At 32.7% G+C, this 17,432-nt stretch overlaps 1 protein-coding gene across 10 annotated transcripts; it reads right to left on the reverse strand.

Annotated features, from left to right (window-relative positions):
- Window positions 1–541: 541 nt before the first annotated feature.
- On the reverse strand, window positions 542–7,896 carry LOC112279582 (uncharacterized). 10 transcript variants are annotated; one of them, XR_016502367.1, is made up of 13 exons: window positions 7,748–7,895; window positions 6,676–6,738; window positions 6,503–6,523; window positions 6,223–6,336; window positions 5,713–6,078; window positions 5,440–5,508; window positions 4,965–5,036; window positions 4,581–4,709; window positions 4,298–4,378; window positions 3,987–4,184; window positions 3,492–3,653; window positions 1,656–3,324; window positions 542–1,289 (listed from the first exon to the last, which is right to left on the reverse strand). XR_016502367.1 is itself a non-coding variant. In XM_090249345.1 (13 exons), exons 5-13 carry the CDS (start codon window positions 6,283–6,285, stop codon window positions 2,080–2,082), a joined length of 2,385 nt encoding a protein of 794 aa, XP_090105471.1. In that variant the 5' UTR covers window positions 6,286–6,336; window positions 6,503–6,523; window positions 6,676–6,738; window positions 7,215–7,470; window positions 7,652–7,772; the 3' UTR covers window positions 1,424–2,079. The 10 variants fall into 10 exon arrangements, 9 of the variants coding, with proteins under 9 accessions (XP_090105471.1, XP_024369942.1, XP_090105472.1 ...); XM_090249345.1 differs by lacking the exon at window positions 542–1,289 and adding an exon at window positions 7,215–7,470 and having other exon boundaries at window positions 1,424–3,324; window positions 7,652–7,772; XM_024514174.3 differs by lacking the exon at window positions 542–1,289 and having other exon boundaries at window positions 1,424–3,324.
- Window positions 7,897–17,432: the final 9,536 nt, after the last annotated feature.

A 17,432-nucleotide genomic window follows, 5' to 3' on the forward strand; every position in this document is an offset into this window, starting at 1 on the left:
TTTTATTTGAAGACTTAAAAAATAAAAATTAATTAAAATATAATTTATATAAAAAATATAAAAATATTTTAAATAAAAATAAGTAAAAAAATAGACACACGTTGGTTAGATAATAGTGTCTATACCTATTGAATTTTGTATTAAACTGTTAATAGTTGTACAAGAGCATTTCCAAAACATAACTCTCAATCAAATAATTTTAAGGGTTGAAATATTTTAGGAACATCTTTTTACAAGAGTAGATAGGAAAAGTACACTTAGAAAATGGAGAACCAATAAGACAGCACCAACATAAATTTTACCACAAAATACAACTTATTAATAGAATAGGAAGAAGATGGACGTAATTTTTGGAAAATAATAATTTGAGGTATAAAATGTGAGCCTAAAAGTCATGGGCTCTACCTACACTGCCCTCTAAAATTGTTTTCTCCTAATTTGAGCAGGAGACAATTCAAAGACAAAGGTGAACAACATGAGTGTATTTTGTCATGGAAGTGAACCATCTCTAATTAATTGAAAATTATAGTATCATACTCAGAGGGGCAACAACACCGTCTTTATTCATAGTATTATCTTTGGTTCATATCTTTTTTCCCACAACAATTTTCTGGCATGCATCTTACTTCTCTGACACCCATATTGTTAAAACAATGCTTTAGAGGAAAAGAATGTGGGGACTGTGAGCCAGATGTGGATGCCCCAGAATGACACCAGCCCAGCCTTGACAAACCAATTGTCTAACTGGAAGCATCATTCATGCAACAACTAGACATCAGTGCATGCATGGAAAAAAGTTTTGTACTTCAACAATAAGAGGCACGGAGAGATTCTCAAGCACTCATGGGAATCTATCGTTCTACAAATCCTTCAGAAGCATTCCTGTCTTGGTTTCTGTGCACTGGGCTGTTCTTTCATTTCTTCTACTAGTACACAATCATTGCTCGGTGATTACAAGTTGGCAAAGGAAACTGGATGCGCAGAACCGAAAAGTTGCACTAAGCAGAACTTCGATGATTTGGAAGGTTTAGACCTCCATGGAATGACAACCTCGCAGATCTCCCCCTCGATGCGAATTTAGCGGCACAAATGAGTAGAAATTGTGCCAATTTACCGTTGCGATGGGAAGTTAGGCTGAAAGTCATGATTTGAGCTAGCACACGGTAAATAGTTGGCACAATTAAGCAAGCCGTTTACAGAACATGCTTAGGCAATTGTAGAGGAGTGATAGTCGCAAAGTCACCCATGCCATCAGTAATAATGTGCAACCAAAGTGCAGATATAACCTCCTGTTGGAGAGCAATTTTGGCTTCAGAAACGTCGAAGGCAATCTAGAAGGAGTGTTTACATCAGAGAAAAGTACGACATGCAAGGAAATGGGAACACACCCGAAAATAATAGGTCGAGGACAACTGTTTGCACCTGTTGGAAAGGACTACCCTGTAATTGAGGGCGAACTTTATTCTGAATCAGACATGAATACTCTAAACAGAGCTTTAAAAACGTGACGAAAATTGTACAATGACAAGGCAAAAGTCTGTTAAGTGCTCAAGACTGGTGAGGTGCACTTGTGAACCCGCAACTCTTTGTTCGGTTGAGTCTGTGCTTTACAAAAATCGAATTGCACCCTCAGACACAGAGAACAGTGCCTGTACCTCATTGAAGATTCAACGCTTGGCTGAACTCCGAGTCGCAACCTACTCTTAGAATGGCTACAAATCGGCTGCAAAGAAGCAGGGTGAGTCCCAAATATTGTTTCGACCGTCACAACTGTTGGGCCAGCATGAATATCTGGTTCATAGCTTGTATCCACACGCCATTCAATATAAGCGAAATGCATATTAAGTAAAACAATAAGTCGTCGACCCTTTTTGGAGATGGTTCTTCCCACGGACAGTTTCATAGAAGAAATATGCCTTGGTTCCAAATACGCCATGTTGCATCACTAGAACTAGCAGACATAGAGATCTAAGCATTAAAAATTTCTTCTCCAACCTCGGGATGCTGACATTACCTACTTCGAGGTGCAAAGATTGGCGACTGAGACCTGGAAATGACAGAACAAAGGGTACTGGCTTATCACACGGAGGTCCTGTTCTCTGTAGGTCCTTGAATTTGCAAATCGGCCACTCGCTGAATGTCAAGCCTCGGAGGTGGGGGCTGAAGAACTTCGCAATTTTTGTTATCTCCATCTCCATTAGGAACACTGTGAGGTCCGAAAAGAACTGAATAACTTTCTGAGGCATTTGTCTGTCTTGGTTGAATGAGTGGTAGATTCACTGCCGCGGGAATTGGATTGATGGATGCAGAGCCACTTCTTGTCCCCGACTCAGACTCTGAATCTGGATGGGCCAGCCGACTTTCAGGCCACGTTCGCAATATTTGTAACGGATATGTTGAAGTGCTTATGCCACTGCCCCCAAACTCAATCCGACTTTGAGGCTTGTTAAGCTTGGGATCACCTCCAAACTTTCCAACTCCGGGTCGACTCCAAAACACTGAATTTCTATGGTGATATTTTAAGGAGATATTTCTTTCTTTTGGTGACCTAACTAAATTGTCTCCTGTGACAGAATTCGATGTATCGTGCTCATCACTGCTGATAACGGCTACTTCCAAAGATTGGAAATAGTGTCTCCCTGCAGCATCTGCACCTGGAGCAGCAATTTCTTGGGATGTCGGCCAACCCAACCTCGGTCTTGGAGAATGTATTAATACAGAGGATACAGCAGATTCAGAGCACTTCGCCCCTTCTAGTGTTGCATGGAGTCCTACTTCAGTCACACCGGGCAATTGCTTCTCTGATAGTCTGTACCCCAAGTCCTCTGGAAAGGAGCTCATTGACTTAGAGTCCGGTATTGTCGATAAAGTATTATGCTCACTGATACTTCTTTGAATATGAGAGCAGGCATTTGTTAGCTCCACAGGACGACCAAATAATACAGGATATTCGGCAACATGCAGATGGGATAGCTCGGGGTTCAAAGAAGGAAGTCCACGTGGAGTGAGAAGTTTTTGCGGGGCTATTATTGCCGAATTATGCACTGCATTATCTGAACTGAAACTACTCCAGTTGATCATGTTACTTCTGGAATCATCATCAGTCGCTGGTTCATTTCCAAGGTCACGATCACCAAGTTTCTGTAGCACAGATGATTTATCCAGGGCATTTGCTGCTGCTCGAGAAGCGTCTTCTGCATTTAGCTTTGCCAGTCTCCATGCACTTATTCGAACGTTTCCTGAAGCAGTCTTTCCAGGTCGTCCAGTACCGTCTTGATCAATGCTTGAAAGCACCCTGCCTGTTGCCGTAACGAGATTATCATCCTGCGAATCAAAAGGGACTCTACGTAACCTGATGTTTCAACATGCAAGTACTTAGTCTTGTAATATTGGACTAACTACATGAAAAAAAATTAACAGATAACTTAGGTCCAAAGTTGTAGAATATAAGATAAGTTGAATTTGAACTAATCCTTTGCCGACATGTGTACCCTTGAAATTTGATCGCCATTCTGTTCAACTTTTTTCTCTTCAACATCATCGTTTTTGATCTTTTCTATTTCAAAACTTTCTTCTGCAGTTTTCTCCTCGACGATAGTGCCAATCTTGTGCTTTCTTCCGTATGCTTTACAAGGACATGAAACACTAATTTCCTGATGAAACATCCCTAAGAGAAAATTAGCGGCATACACGAAGAGAAACCAATGAGCTGCAATGTGAAAGTGTAAATTGCGTGGTAACACAGAATGCCTTTCGTTCAACTTCCACACACATGAAGCATTTCTGATCCCTCAGCCTCAAGTATTAACTGAACTTCAATTAACAGTAGTTTATTAACTCTTGACACATTGAAATGCAAGCTACACATGGGCTATAAATTTTTTTTGTGGCTTCAACTAGAGAAAGCTATTCAATGTGACTATTCGATAACACATTTTGAAAACTTCACCTGTAAATCGTTCCACCCGCTGGACGATGACTTGTACCTGGTGCTCAATGAATGTTCGAGGCAGTGTACACCAGCTATCAGTACCACCCTGCATCTGAATTCGGCATGAACTAAATCCACCTATAACAGTTGTTGAAGCGCCAGGTGATGATAACTCACTCTCTTCTTCAACAGGAGCAGGTGTCTGATCAGCCTGCGCTCGCATAGCCATCACATATTCATATGTGGAAATCCCCTGCAAGCATTGAAATAATTATGAACTCTATTATGAATGACTGAGATGCCAAGTGGACATCCGAAATCATTCTGGCAAGTAAACGAAGAAGTTATCAAAGGCATTACAAAAACCTTTTTCATCAATATTAGGTGAAAAAAGAAGAGTTCTCCCAAAGGAACCGAGGCAAGAAAAGCCACCAATGTGCAAGCCAGCTGCAAAAACAATCAACCCTCCATTAGTAGCATTACCCACAGGTCAAAGACCTACTTGCGTATCATGAAATGCACAGGACTAGTAAAAAACAGAGAGAAACACACGAAGTCACATCTTTATTCATGTTCCTGAAATGCCAGGATCTCATGCATAATCCACCACACATGTCTTCCGTTGAAACAACAAAAGCAATTCCATTACCACCACAGAGGCAAAAGGAAACATGGAAAAGCCATTTCCAAGCTTGCTGTATATCTGGTCCAGAGTTCCCTTCCTGTCCACTAAACAACGTATAAAAACTGCTGCCCCTATTCCCCACTCGACCACAAGCTGCATAATCAACATGTAAGTTTAGTCCCAAGTCTACTTCTCTAAATAAAACACAGCTCATTTTGATCTTACATGAATGTAATTAGCACTTCCAATATTAATTCCACCCTTTCGTGCGGATCCGGAACATGGAATAGTAGAGCTAAGAAATTCTCATCCTTCAATGGTTGTGAAAATCAAACTTTTCACCTAAAATCTTGTTTTTCCAGATAATCATCCATGCACGATAAAGTAAGTGTTGAAGAACCTGCTCACCAAGACAAGACTCGTGGCCATAAGGGCAATAAATGTTGAGTAATTCTTCCTCCCAACACAGTTGTTAAGCCACTATCAAATACACACACACACACACACATGAAGATCACGGTGGAATTTTTCAGTCCCATCAGCAAGTTTATAAGAACGTGAAAACCACTAAGAAATGCGACGTCAACAGTGAAAGTGAATTCGAAAGAACATTTCTGAAGTGCTGTGGCCACCTCAAGGTTCTTTCATTGCATGGCACAAAGATTAAATGAAATTCTAATAGCATCCTGTTGGCTTAAGTACTGAATGAAGTTCACTTCAGGACTAGTGACTTAAAAAGTTTTCGAAAATGCATGAATCATAAGCTGCAATTCTTCCAAACACCAAACTTACAAGGCAAATATTGCTAATTTCAGGGAAAAAAAGAAAAAGGAAAAAAGAAACTGGACAGGTTGAGAACAGATAAATAGGTGATAAGTGATACCCGACAATGGTGGTCAAAGCCATCAACACATTTGTCGCAGCTTCTGCAATGTTTACTGTACTTCCGAACCTACAAATCGAGAACAAACACAGTTTTTACTATCACAATTTTAGTACAAAAGAAATTTTGCTGCTAGAGAGATCCCCTCACAAGCATTGACCAATACAACAGGTTTGAACTTGATGAAGTTGACTTTATGTGATCCTCATTGTACCTTGATTTGCAACAACATAAATTCTTTAAGTTGTAAAGTCCTCAAGGGCTACCAATTACCTCAGCATTGCAGAGCGTGCAGAACAGAATATCTTGCTCAGGTACAGGCTGGTCGTACTTTGCGTCATTATAGCAGAAGTCATCCTTCAACAACCAACCACACGACGACATACAAAATCCCGAAACAGAACACAAACCAGGAGCCTTGTTCCAACCAAATCGACCTTGCTCAGCACGGGAATATTTTTGGTCACGTTCTGATTGCATGGCATAGTGAGGGCTTGACGTGGCTAATGTCACGCCTCCTGAAATCTGTGAGAAGGAGCAATCTCGATCATTTGTGAGCAAGGGCCTATTCTTCAATACACCTGGGTCTGCCGGGTTAATGGCTGAACACCGTGTGTAGAGCAGCAAGACCATAATGAACTGCAAGGTGCAGGAACTCAACATTAACGGCTTCGAAACCAAAATGTTTTGTTGTAATTTAAAAAATCGATAAGTACAGAAGCTAAATATTCAATTGCCACGGATCTTAAAAAAGCGCCCGAAGTGCAGAGGAATGCTACTCACCAAGGGGGAGTACAGTGCAAAAGCTGCGGATTCCAATCCGCCGATCCACAAGAAGGGGGCCATAAAAACATAGAAGGCGGTTGCCAGCAAAAAATAGAGTGTGATGGCCACCACCTGAGTATCAACGTACATGAAATAGTGTGAACTTTGCTACGTGAAATTTGCGATTGCAAATCGCGAATCTGATTTATGAAAGCCACCATCAACTTCAGCTGCTTGTTCAAAGATATGTACGCAAGTCATTTTTCAGCTGTAAAGGAAAAGACTAGCGAGAACTTACCTGGAATGTGTGAGCTGGAAACTGCCAGCCATGACGACGCACCATTAGTACCTGGCCACATGCATTACGCTGGACAAAGCAACGAAACATGCATAACTAGTATGAGGAGGCCCGCCTTCAATCCACACACTTAACCCAACAAAGTCCTCGGCTGTCAAGGTTAATCAGCATACAAGAACTCTGTCCTTCTTGGTTTTCTTCTCGTCCGAACTTTTCTTCTGAATTCCACCATTATCCTGGCCTCACAACAGGTTTGCAAAGTTTCGACCGTAAGATTTACTTATAACCTCCTATTTTTACACATCTGCCATTGTACTCTATTTACTTCAAAGGATTGACGGTGCAACTACAAGGTCATGTGACACACCACGAAACCGCAAACGTTTCGTCACTTGCAAAGTATAGTTGGCAAGCAGATTGCGAGTAAACATTAAAATGAATTATAAGAACTTAATGACGCCGGGAAGACTCAAAAGTTCAATCCAAACACAGCTCGTCCAATTGCGGCGGAGGAACCTAGTCGAGGGGTAAAAAATCTGCTCAATTATAATTTTACACATGATGTGACCGATACTAAGGTGAAAAGCTGCTCCTCCATACCACAAACTGCAGACCATGAGATTAAGAGTATTGCAATGCACAACGGGAGCAATGAACGATATCTCGGTCAGGAACAGATGACTCAGGCTCGATGACGCTTGCAAACACATACATCAAAGAATCGATCTTAAAGAGAGAGTTCCATGCTGTCGTTAATTGCGAACCACCGAGGCTGGATCGAGTTGGCTTCCACACACAACCGAAACCTCACTTTTCACTGAAGGAAATGAAATGAAGAAACAACTCCATCCACAATGACGGTCAAGCTATCCATGGACGAATAACGGAAGCCCTTCCCTCAGGAACCAAATGAAATCTGATGCACGGGCAACACGATCACCCTCAAGGTCAGCAACTACACTAACCATCTGCATGCCGCCATGATAGGACACATTAGCAGCGGGAATTTGAGCAACAACACAGATAAGAACAAATTCTACGGTACCCCACCGGTACAGAGGTTCTATCTAACTTTAGGGCGCAACATGAAATCCTCCAAACTGTGGAGCATGAAAATTAACTGGAAACAATCTCCGGAAGGATACTCACATTGATCCCCGACCAATTACGTCACATACAAATGTAACAATCAATACTCGTGCTCGGGAAGAATCAGAAAGTAGGATGTAATCCCGAGGCAAATACCTCCCTCGACGTCCCGCAGCCAAGACGTAACGAACAATGTTCTGGCACCATGAATGATCACATGCGGAATCAAGCAGCAATGCGATGAAGAATCGCACCTGGATTCCATGGACCCTAAACTTGGAAACCAGCTTCTGCTGGATCCTCCCCCCTCAACCTACACTTCACCCCGATTCCGTTAGGATTAAGAATTCATCAATCCAATATATATATATATATATATATTAATTAGTAATAATAAAATATTATATTTAATTTTTTAAATGATTAAGAATTCATTAATTATAAAACTAATTTGATTATAAATTAAATATATATATAGGGATTTTTTTACTAATATAATCCTATAAAAAATAATGTTTGATGTTACACTTAATATTAATAATTTTGAAATTTAGAAATAACTAAAAAAATAAAGATTCATAATCTAAAGATAGTTGAAGCAGTAAAATTAAAAAGAAGTCTAATAAAATAAGTTTTGGATTAGAAAAATCATGTTTAGGTAGTAAAAACATTGGACAAAGTGAAGAATTCCATAACTTTATTTTTAAATATTTAATTAACATATTTTAAATTTTATATTTATAAATTATATCAAAATATTTAATTTTTCTTATTTATTTCTATATTATAGATAACTTATTATGTAAATATTAACTTTATGATATATTAATTATTATGTATTTAAAAATAAATAATTATAAAATATATTTCTAAAATTAAATTATAAGTTAACTATAAATTATAAAATAATTTATTTTATAATTTAAATAATATAAAATATTAATAAATATTAATTGATTTTTAAAGATTATCTATTGAAAAGTCAAAAACCACATTAAAATATATTGATTTTTGAATTTTATGGGATTTGATTATAAAGTAATTATCTTAAATATAAAGTATTTTTTTTCTAAATATACCACATATTTTGTAATAAAAAATAACTTCTCTTTCTAATACCTAAAAAATATCCTTAAATTCTATTATTCATGTTTCTTTTAGAAATTTTTATATTAAATTTTAAAATAGATTTTTTCTTGTACTTCAACATTGATATCTTCATCTACTTGTTGACTTTCAAAAATAAAAAAAGATTAATAATTTGATATTTTCATATATTGTTTCTTATAGCACACCAATAAGAATACAAAGAATTTATATAAAAAGAATTTAGAATCACAAATCAAGATTAGTAATTTTTAAAACTATAAATTTTATATTTTTAATATTTAGATAGAAAAGTTGGTTCTGTAATTTCTTCTTTAAAAATATTCAAAAAATTTAATATTTTATTCAAATAATTATTTTAAAATCTTTATTTAATATAAAACTTTTTTTTTGGTCATTTATCTATATGCAATAGATAGTAATAAATTTATCACATATCATATTAACTAATATATTAATTTTTTTGAAGTTATTCTTGTAAATTTTTTTAATAAGCTTTTTAAAGTGTATTACCAACTAGAGCAATCAAATGGCATGAGATCAGCCAAAATTTGTAGAACAACAAATAAGAGGATAAGAATAATATTGACAATGCCTCCACCAAATGTAAAGGTGCAACTTAAGTATGAGCCAGGAAGGTAGAATATTTAAGGATTGAAGAAATACCACAATAATTAGTTGAGAATTAGAATAATGTATATAATAGTATATCATGGACATATATATTTACCTAGATAAGAAGTATTAGGTAGAAGATAAATGTAAGTAAATTTGATATTATCTTGTGGCAAAGCTTCTTAGAAGCTTTATAGACACATATTTGACTTTATACATATTTATAGTTGATTGGTAGGTTACAAACTTAGCCAACAAATCAGTCATGTATTATATATGTAGATAGCTTGTGATACAAGCTAACAATGATGCATGCATATAAGAAACTTGTTTTTCAAGTTAAAACATGTGTCTTGTAAATTAAACATATGTTAGAAGTCCTATAGAATGTTGCCATGTAGCTCCTAGTTAGATGGTATATATAGAAGCAAGAATGAAGCCTTCTTCACTCTTGCTAATGCCTTCTTAGTTCTTAGGCTTGTTTCAAGACTTATAGTCTTCTTATCTTTACTACTAGTCATTTTAGTTTAATATTATTCTATCTTTGAGTGATATTATAGTCTTTTTGAGTGATACAACTTGTTATTCTTATTTTTTTTAGAAGAGAATGGATTACTCGACTTCTACTATTGTATTTTGAAGGTTGTGAATTTCCTATCTTCAAACCAATTTTTAGTTTTTAAACACTAATTTCTTTCTTTAAAGATAATGGACTACCTCTCTTTCTAGGAATTTTTATTTGGTATTAGAGATTACAAATTATCCACTTCTAATTTGACTTATGAGTTTATTTGAATTTTCTATAAAAGAAAAAATTATAGATGCTACTCACAACAAAAGTAAGAATAGATTTGCAACTATTACAAATCTTTACAAGCTTGTCAACACTCTTGAGATCAAATCTCATATATTTTTAATATGAACTATAGAAATACTATTTCTATGCCTATAGAAGAAGTCAATAATGAAGATCAAATTATATACTAAGAAGTTATGCAATTGAGAGAGACAAGTAGATCAAGTTCATAATTGAATGTGAGAAGTTTTATTTTTATAAGTATGAGGGGAGCAAGGATAAGTATATCAAAGAAGTTTGACAAAACAATATCAAAGTTTAGAAGATTTTTATAATAAGTGAAGTTCTTTCTAAGGTTACATCCTTTCTAATATCTTGACAAATTTACTTAAGTTAGATTCATATGTGCACTTCTATTTGAAAGTGCTCTCTTGATTTGAATCTTTGATGGAAAAGGATTTACAATTCTTTTATAATCTAAATTCATTTTTAAATGCTCCTAACACTCTTGTCCATGCTTGCCTTCCAACAACAAAATACTACTAGGCAATACATCTTTTATACATAGAATTGTATGTCTTGCTTTAATATCAAGTGTTGTAGGTACTTTACATTATAAATATACATAATATCCTTTGGAGAATCTTTACAACTAAGGCCAATAAGCTCCACTATAAATGCAAGCATATTATAAAATATTGAGATATTAAGCAATAAATAAGTTCTCTATTACCATTGATATGGCTTATTTAAAGAACTTTGCTTGGTCATATAGATATTGAGTCCAAACATTAAGATCATCTAAGTCTACAATTGGAGCTAGTTTCTTATGTATTAAGCTAAATAGAATTGACTCTTGTCTATATAATAATTTGTAAAGATTATAAGATATCAAAGATACTTGTCTACTAAAGTTATAATCTATTGTAATCTATAATAACATCAACTCCTAATCACAATAGTTGTTATGAAGTAATCTATACTTTTGTAAATCACATTTAATAGACTAAACATCTTGTTCAATTAAGCTAACTGCTTGAAGATGATTTTTAGGTGTGATACAATGATCTATCAAAGCTTTAGTATATGAAGCTTTAAATATCTTAAGTAACTTTCTTCCTTGATGTATTAAGATTTTAGTAGGTGCTCTAAAACATGCCAATATTCAATTAAAAAAAGCCATAGTTGCCAATTTTAAAGAATTTTGTGATAAAGCTATAAGTTCAATATACTTGCTAAAATATTCTACCATTACTAATACGTATTTAGTTCTATGTGAAGTAACAACAAGTGATCTAATAAAGTCCAAAGATCAATAATAATACAAATCCATGATAAGTAATGGCTTCAACTAAGGTAATGAGGTGTTAAAGCTTGATCTAATTCAATCACATACTTCACATCAAAAAACATATGTGGCCACTTGTTGATACATATTACTCCACCAATATTGAATACAAAATATAGGATATATTCTACTCACTTCAAAGAATTCAAGTTCTTTATGTACTTGGCTTATTAACAAGGATCTTTGATTTGACCTTAGAACTATGTATCCAACTCCATGAAGCCATATACAAAATAAAAAATTATTCACCTAACAAAATCTTATTATTTAGTGACTAATCTTATTCCTTTCCATATTAGATATATTTGAAGAAAATGTTCGTCATTGAAGCTTGTGTAAGACTACAAAATCATCCTATACATTGTTAATTACTTGATTCTTGTTTAATTCTTCATCTAAATTTGAATCAAAAACTATGGTTGTAGAACTTGATATTAAAGCCAAGTATGTAGTTGTGTACCATTCAAAGAGTACATTTCAATCACAATTTCTATGACATTAAACTTTGTTTAAGTCTTCTTTTGAACGACATGGATTATAAAAAAATCCATTGGCATTTAAATTGGTAATGCTTGCTTGATGTACAACATCAAAATTATATTTTTGAAGAAAAAAAGTCTATCTTGCAAACTTGCCAATAAACTTATCTGACTCCATAAGTTACTTCAAAGGTTGATAGTCAATTATTGATATAAACTATTGACCATACAAGTAAGGTTGGAAATGAGCAATGGCCCAAATTGCTTCTAAAGCTTCTCTTTTATAAAATAAGTAATTTGACTCTATATTGTTATTATTTCTAGAAGCAAATATAATAACATATTTCCATCCTACCTTTCTTTTTGTATCAAGACTGCTCTCAATCCTACTATATTCTAATTTGTGTGTAGTTGAAAAGATCAATTAGCATCCACATGTCAAAGCATTGGAGTTGAATCCAACTTTTACTTCAATGTATCAAATGCATGTTGTTGCTCAGAATGTCAAGTCTATGGTTGATCTTTGTCCATGAAAATGGCTAAAGGCTTGACAATTATGCCAAATTTTTTAACAAACCTTTGGTAGTAGATTGCCAACCCTAGAAAAGTCTGAAGTTGTGAAATAATACTTGATATCAAGATTTTCTATAACGCAGCTACCTTTGCTTATTGTATGCCTAGACTTCTTAGAATAATCATGTAATCCAATTATGATAATCATTTATGGGAGAATTTATACTTTCTATAATACAAGTATAATTTCCATTATTATAATTATTCAAACATTCCTTGTAAATGTCTCACATGATCTTATAAGGTACTACTAAAAATAATAATATCATCAATGTAGCATCTAACAAATGATAAGTCAAATAAAACTTGATCCATCATCCATTAAAACTCAATTGGTACATTCTTAAGACCAAACAAAAGGAACTTCCAATGATAGAATTGATTTTTGTTATTTTGATCAACTTTTTAAAATATTATCTTCATTCAATCTTCAATAAGTAATGGTAATTTGTGATAACCTCATCTTTGTATAAATTAGAAATGTTAGTAGAAGATAGAATATGTTTTAAAAACAAATTTCATGAGAGAATCTCTTAAGCATTTATTTTTTTTAAGTCTTTGGCTAAAACTGCAAAGATATATTGAACTTATAGCTTATTAATTACATCACCTATAAATATAAAAATATGACTCAAATTCCTAAATCTTAATAAGTTCAAGATCAAATACCTCTTGACTATTATTTTTTAACCTCAAAATACTAAAATAGCCATGAAAATACTTTTGAATAATAATGTATATACCAAAAATCCATATAAAAGTATTAAGATCTATAGCTTGGCTTAGGAAAAAATAACATTGTCTTGTACTGAGATCATAAACAACTATGGTACCAGTTATAAAATCCATAGCATGCTTTCTTTTATTGGCATTATATTTTCATTAGGTTTATGAATTAACATCTCAAATCATGCCAAGTCGACATACTTAAAATACAAATGATATTGAAATATTATAAATATAAAAAGTATACAATGAGATACTTCTATCTTATTCATCAAGACAAGAGGAGGTTCATCAATCTTAGTAATAATAATAAAAAAATTGATTATCTTCTAAATTATCATCAATATGACATCTAAAAGTTCATTTAACTCTAGAAAGTACTTTTATAAGTATAAAAGATAATGTCAGGTTGATTCAAATTAAATGAAGTTTATGGACATAGGAACCTAAAGTCATAACATCTACAAAGGTTGAAAGACCAAGGAGTTGGTTAATATATTGATAAGATTCCAATACTTATATTCAAATGTCATCCAATAGTGGTATATTTTCAAAAATATATCTGAGTAGTGTGCTTTGATGCATAAACTACCATTGTGTAAGTTATATCAAATTTATAAATAAACTAGATCAAAGATCATTTAATCCTTGACTTGCTCTAATACATGAATGACCTTGATAAAGCCATCTAAGAATCACTAAGTCTATGCTACCTAATCTCCTCAAATCTTCATTACTAATGAAATTGATATTACAAGGAAGTTGGCTAAAATAACTAAAAATGGTAATAAGTTGTAATTATTTAGGATACAAAATCAAGAAGATTTAGAAATGATGTTGGACTACTTAGGTGAGTACAATTTTAGTATCCATATGAATGAACCATTTAATAATAAATTCAGCTTCAAATATTATTGCCAATCATATACCAATGCCTGCAAATAGCTCTACAAAGATAATACCCTCATTTGATAGATATCAATAAATTGTTTGAGCAAAGATAGGTAAGAAAGAAGATTTTGGTATCTTTAGTATATCCAATGAAGATACAATCTCTTTACATTGACAAAAAAGTTTTGCATGTATTTTTTAGAGAAGAGATGGATCTTTCTAGTGTTTTAAATGAACTTCTAAAGATGGTGGATTAGTATGTCTTATAGAATGGAACATGAATATTAACATCTCTTTTAATAAAATTTCTCTACAATGTAAGTCAAATGTCAATGCACTACAATTAAATAAATTTTTTGTTGATATAATCATAATAATTGGTGTAAATATAATTAAAATGAATTCTTTCTATAATTATTATTAATAGACCATCTCAATTGAATCCATGCTTCTTCAATCCAATTATTTAGACTAAAATCAAATGGATAAAAGACATGTTGATCTACTAAAATATCATAGTTGAAGGCACTAGTCACTGCATACTTTAGAGACAAGTATGAATAAAGTAGATCAAATTAACTATAAAATATTAATTGTGAAGGTTTTTGGGTATAATTGATAACTTGCTTCGTGCCTCCTATTGAAAGGAAAATGGTGAAATGGCAAGGTTCCAAATGTATAAGAATAAGACCTAATTTTTAAGCAAACTTCTTATTAATCATAATAAATTGAGTCATAAAATCTAGCATAATGTGCAAAGATATAGTACAAGTGGTACTACTAATATAGATGATAACAAACATATTATTGTTATTAACAAATTGTACAATTCTTGGGCACAAATTTTGATGTTCTTGAGTAGATTTAATTATAATATTACATAAAAATACTACGTCTATAGCCAATAGCACTTCACTTGAAAGATTTTTATTTTTTGCCTTTAAGTGACCTTCATCAAATATGGAAATGGCTTTAGTTGCAAGCTTTGCTTGTAACCTAGCTAAATCTACATATATCAAAGGCTTTGTGATTATTTGAGCTCTTTGTAATAATAAAATAGGCTTTTTGCTTTCCAACATTTTATCAACCAATTGAAAGATCCTTGTTAGTTAAAATTCTAAAGTCAATAAGTAACACTAAAAAATATAGGTATATTTAATATTTTATAAGCTAAAATATGTACCATGTTTTTAATACTAATATCTTTATTTTGTATTAAAATTGAAATACAAGGCTTTGTTATAGAATTAATATCTACAAGGCCAAATAATAAAGACAATTATACATAAGTATTAGGAGCTTCTTGATTGCTTAGAGGACCAAACAAAGTTTTTAATTTCTCACTTCTAATAGGTGCCATATTTTTAGCTGTTGTTTGGGCATGTATGGAAGTTACAACTAATATTTGTTCCAATGCACCAAATATATAATTTTTTAGAAGAGAAGAACTCGTTCTACTTTTAGAAGTGACATAAGATCTAATAACTTGGCCTAATGAAGTCATATTATTGAATTTCTTTTCTAGCTTAGAAATTTTAGCTTCTATGGCTTTTTTCTTATCTAAAATATGTTATTTATATAGATGTAATATAAAGAAATTATTTTCATTGTGGTTAAGCTTACTATAGTGATCATACTTCAAATTTTTTTAGATTTATCTCTTATTTTAGTAATCTCAACTTTTAATTTAGACTTCTCCATATATAAGATTTTATTTATTTATTTTTATTTTAAGATAATTAAAATCATTCTTTATGTGACCAAATTTGCTATATTTTCAATAATACATTATCTTTTCATGTTGAATTTCTACCAAGCTACTTGTAGCAATTGCAACTTTTTTGTACTTAAATACATCTGTCATCCAAGCTACCATATCAATAGCATCATATTAATAAAGTGCCGTATTTCATTTTTTTTATCTTTAACAAATATTTGTATCAATGTTTCTTTGCCGTTATAATTAAAAATAATTCTTGATGTGGCTAAATCTAAGAATCTCTTGTCAATTTTAAATAAAAAAAATCTTAACAAGATGGCCTTCAGCAAATACACCTCCTAATTCTATTACAAATTGAGCCAAATAAGTATACATAGTATATAAAGTATCTTCTTATATATGACAAAAGTCTTAAATGTGTTACATTTGATCATGCCTAAAATCTCTATATTCATGCTTCAAGTATTAAGTAAATATTTGGAGAGGTTCAAATGATGGTGGCTCTTCCATTGAAAATAAAGTTTCTTTTATTGCTTGAGCTATATGAAACAAAGTAAGTAGAGTATTGACTAAAGAAGTAGCTATTCTTTTTTCTTTGATATCTTCCAAAGATGTATCAACTTCTTCTTAAATTAGACCTTTCTTCACCATACATATTAAGCTTGAGATAACACCATCTTTAAAAGTTAAAATAAATTCAATGCATACTTTCTAATAATGCTCCATTTCAGGCAACTCATGTGAGTATTCTTCACTCCATATTTCATAGATTTGGAGCACCTTATATTTCAAATTTTGTAGTAGAAATTCAAAGGTATATCATTTATTGAAAGTAGGCAACCATTGATGTTTTTTCTTCATCTATGTTTAAAATTTGAGTGTCTAATTTAGTAAAAAAATGCCCTCAAATCTTCTTGAGAATCTATTCTTTACCAAATTATAAGGATTGTCTTTTATCTTGTAAAATATCTCCACGATTGGAATTCAAAGCCTCTTAGTAGTATCTAACAATAAAATAGACTTAAAAGCCTTGTTAGTATTGACCATTAGCTCAAAGTCTTCAATGTCGTTATTATCCAAGTAGTTTGATAAAGGAGATCAATAATATCAACTTTTAGTATGCAACATAAAAGAAAATATTTAGATGCCTATAACTATCTATAGGCTAAAAGGACAACTTATGCCTACAAAAACTACTAAGCTTTGCAGTTCATTGGCAATCACCTTTGGATCATTACACGTCTAATATACACAAATATAAGAATTTTATTAGCTATCAACCTCATATCATTCCTATGATATGCCTATCAATATAAACTAGTATAAATACAAAATAGAATAATAAAAAAAACTTCTAAGAATAATATCCACAACTAAGTAAATGTATTATAAATAAAATCCAAAAATCGACACTAGAGCTTCATCTCCAATAATATACAAGTAAAAATCAAAAGTGAATCAAAGCAATCAGTACCCTCCTATAATTGATAGTCACAAATTTCAAAACCTATGACAATAAAAGTTACTTGCTATAAAATAAATGTAAAGAAATAAAAAAAAATAAAAATCCTCTTAAAGAAATTAGT

This window comes from Physcomitrium patens, chromosome 3, assembly GCF_059467195.1.
Source record: "Physcomitrium patens ecotype Gransden chromosome 3, ASM5946719v1, whole genome shotgun sequence".
Lineage (NCBI taxonomy): Eukaryota > Viridiplantae > Streptophyta > Bryopsida > Funariales > Funariaceae > Physcomitrium > Physcomitrium patens.

Coding starts and splice junctions, on each gene's coding strand:
- LOC112279582 (XM_024514174.3), bottom strand. CDS start 7,798: ATGGTGCCAGAACATTGTTCGTTACGTCTTGGCTGCGGGACGTCGAGG. Junction 6,739..7,747: donor GCTGCGGGACGTCGAGGGAG/GTATTTGCCTCG, acceptor TTGTGAGGCCAG/GATAATGGTGGAATTCAGAA. Junction 4,710..4,964: donor TGGCCACGAGTCTTGTCTTG/GTGAGCAGGTTC, acceptor TTGATTATGCAG/CTTGTGGTCGAGTGGGGAAT.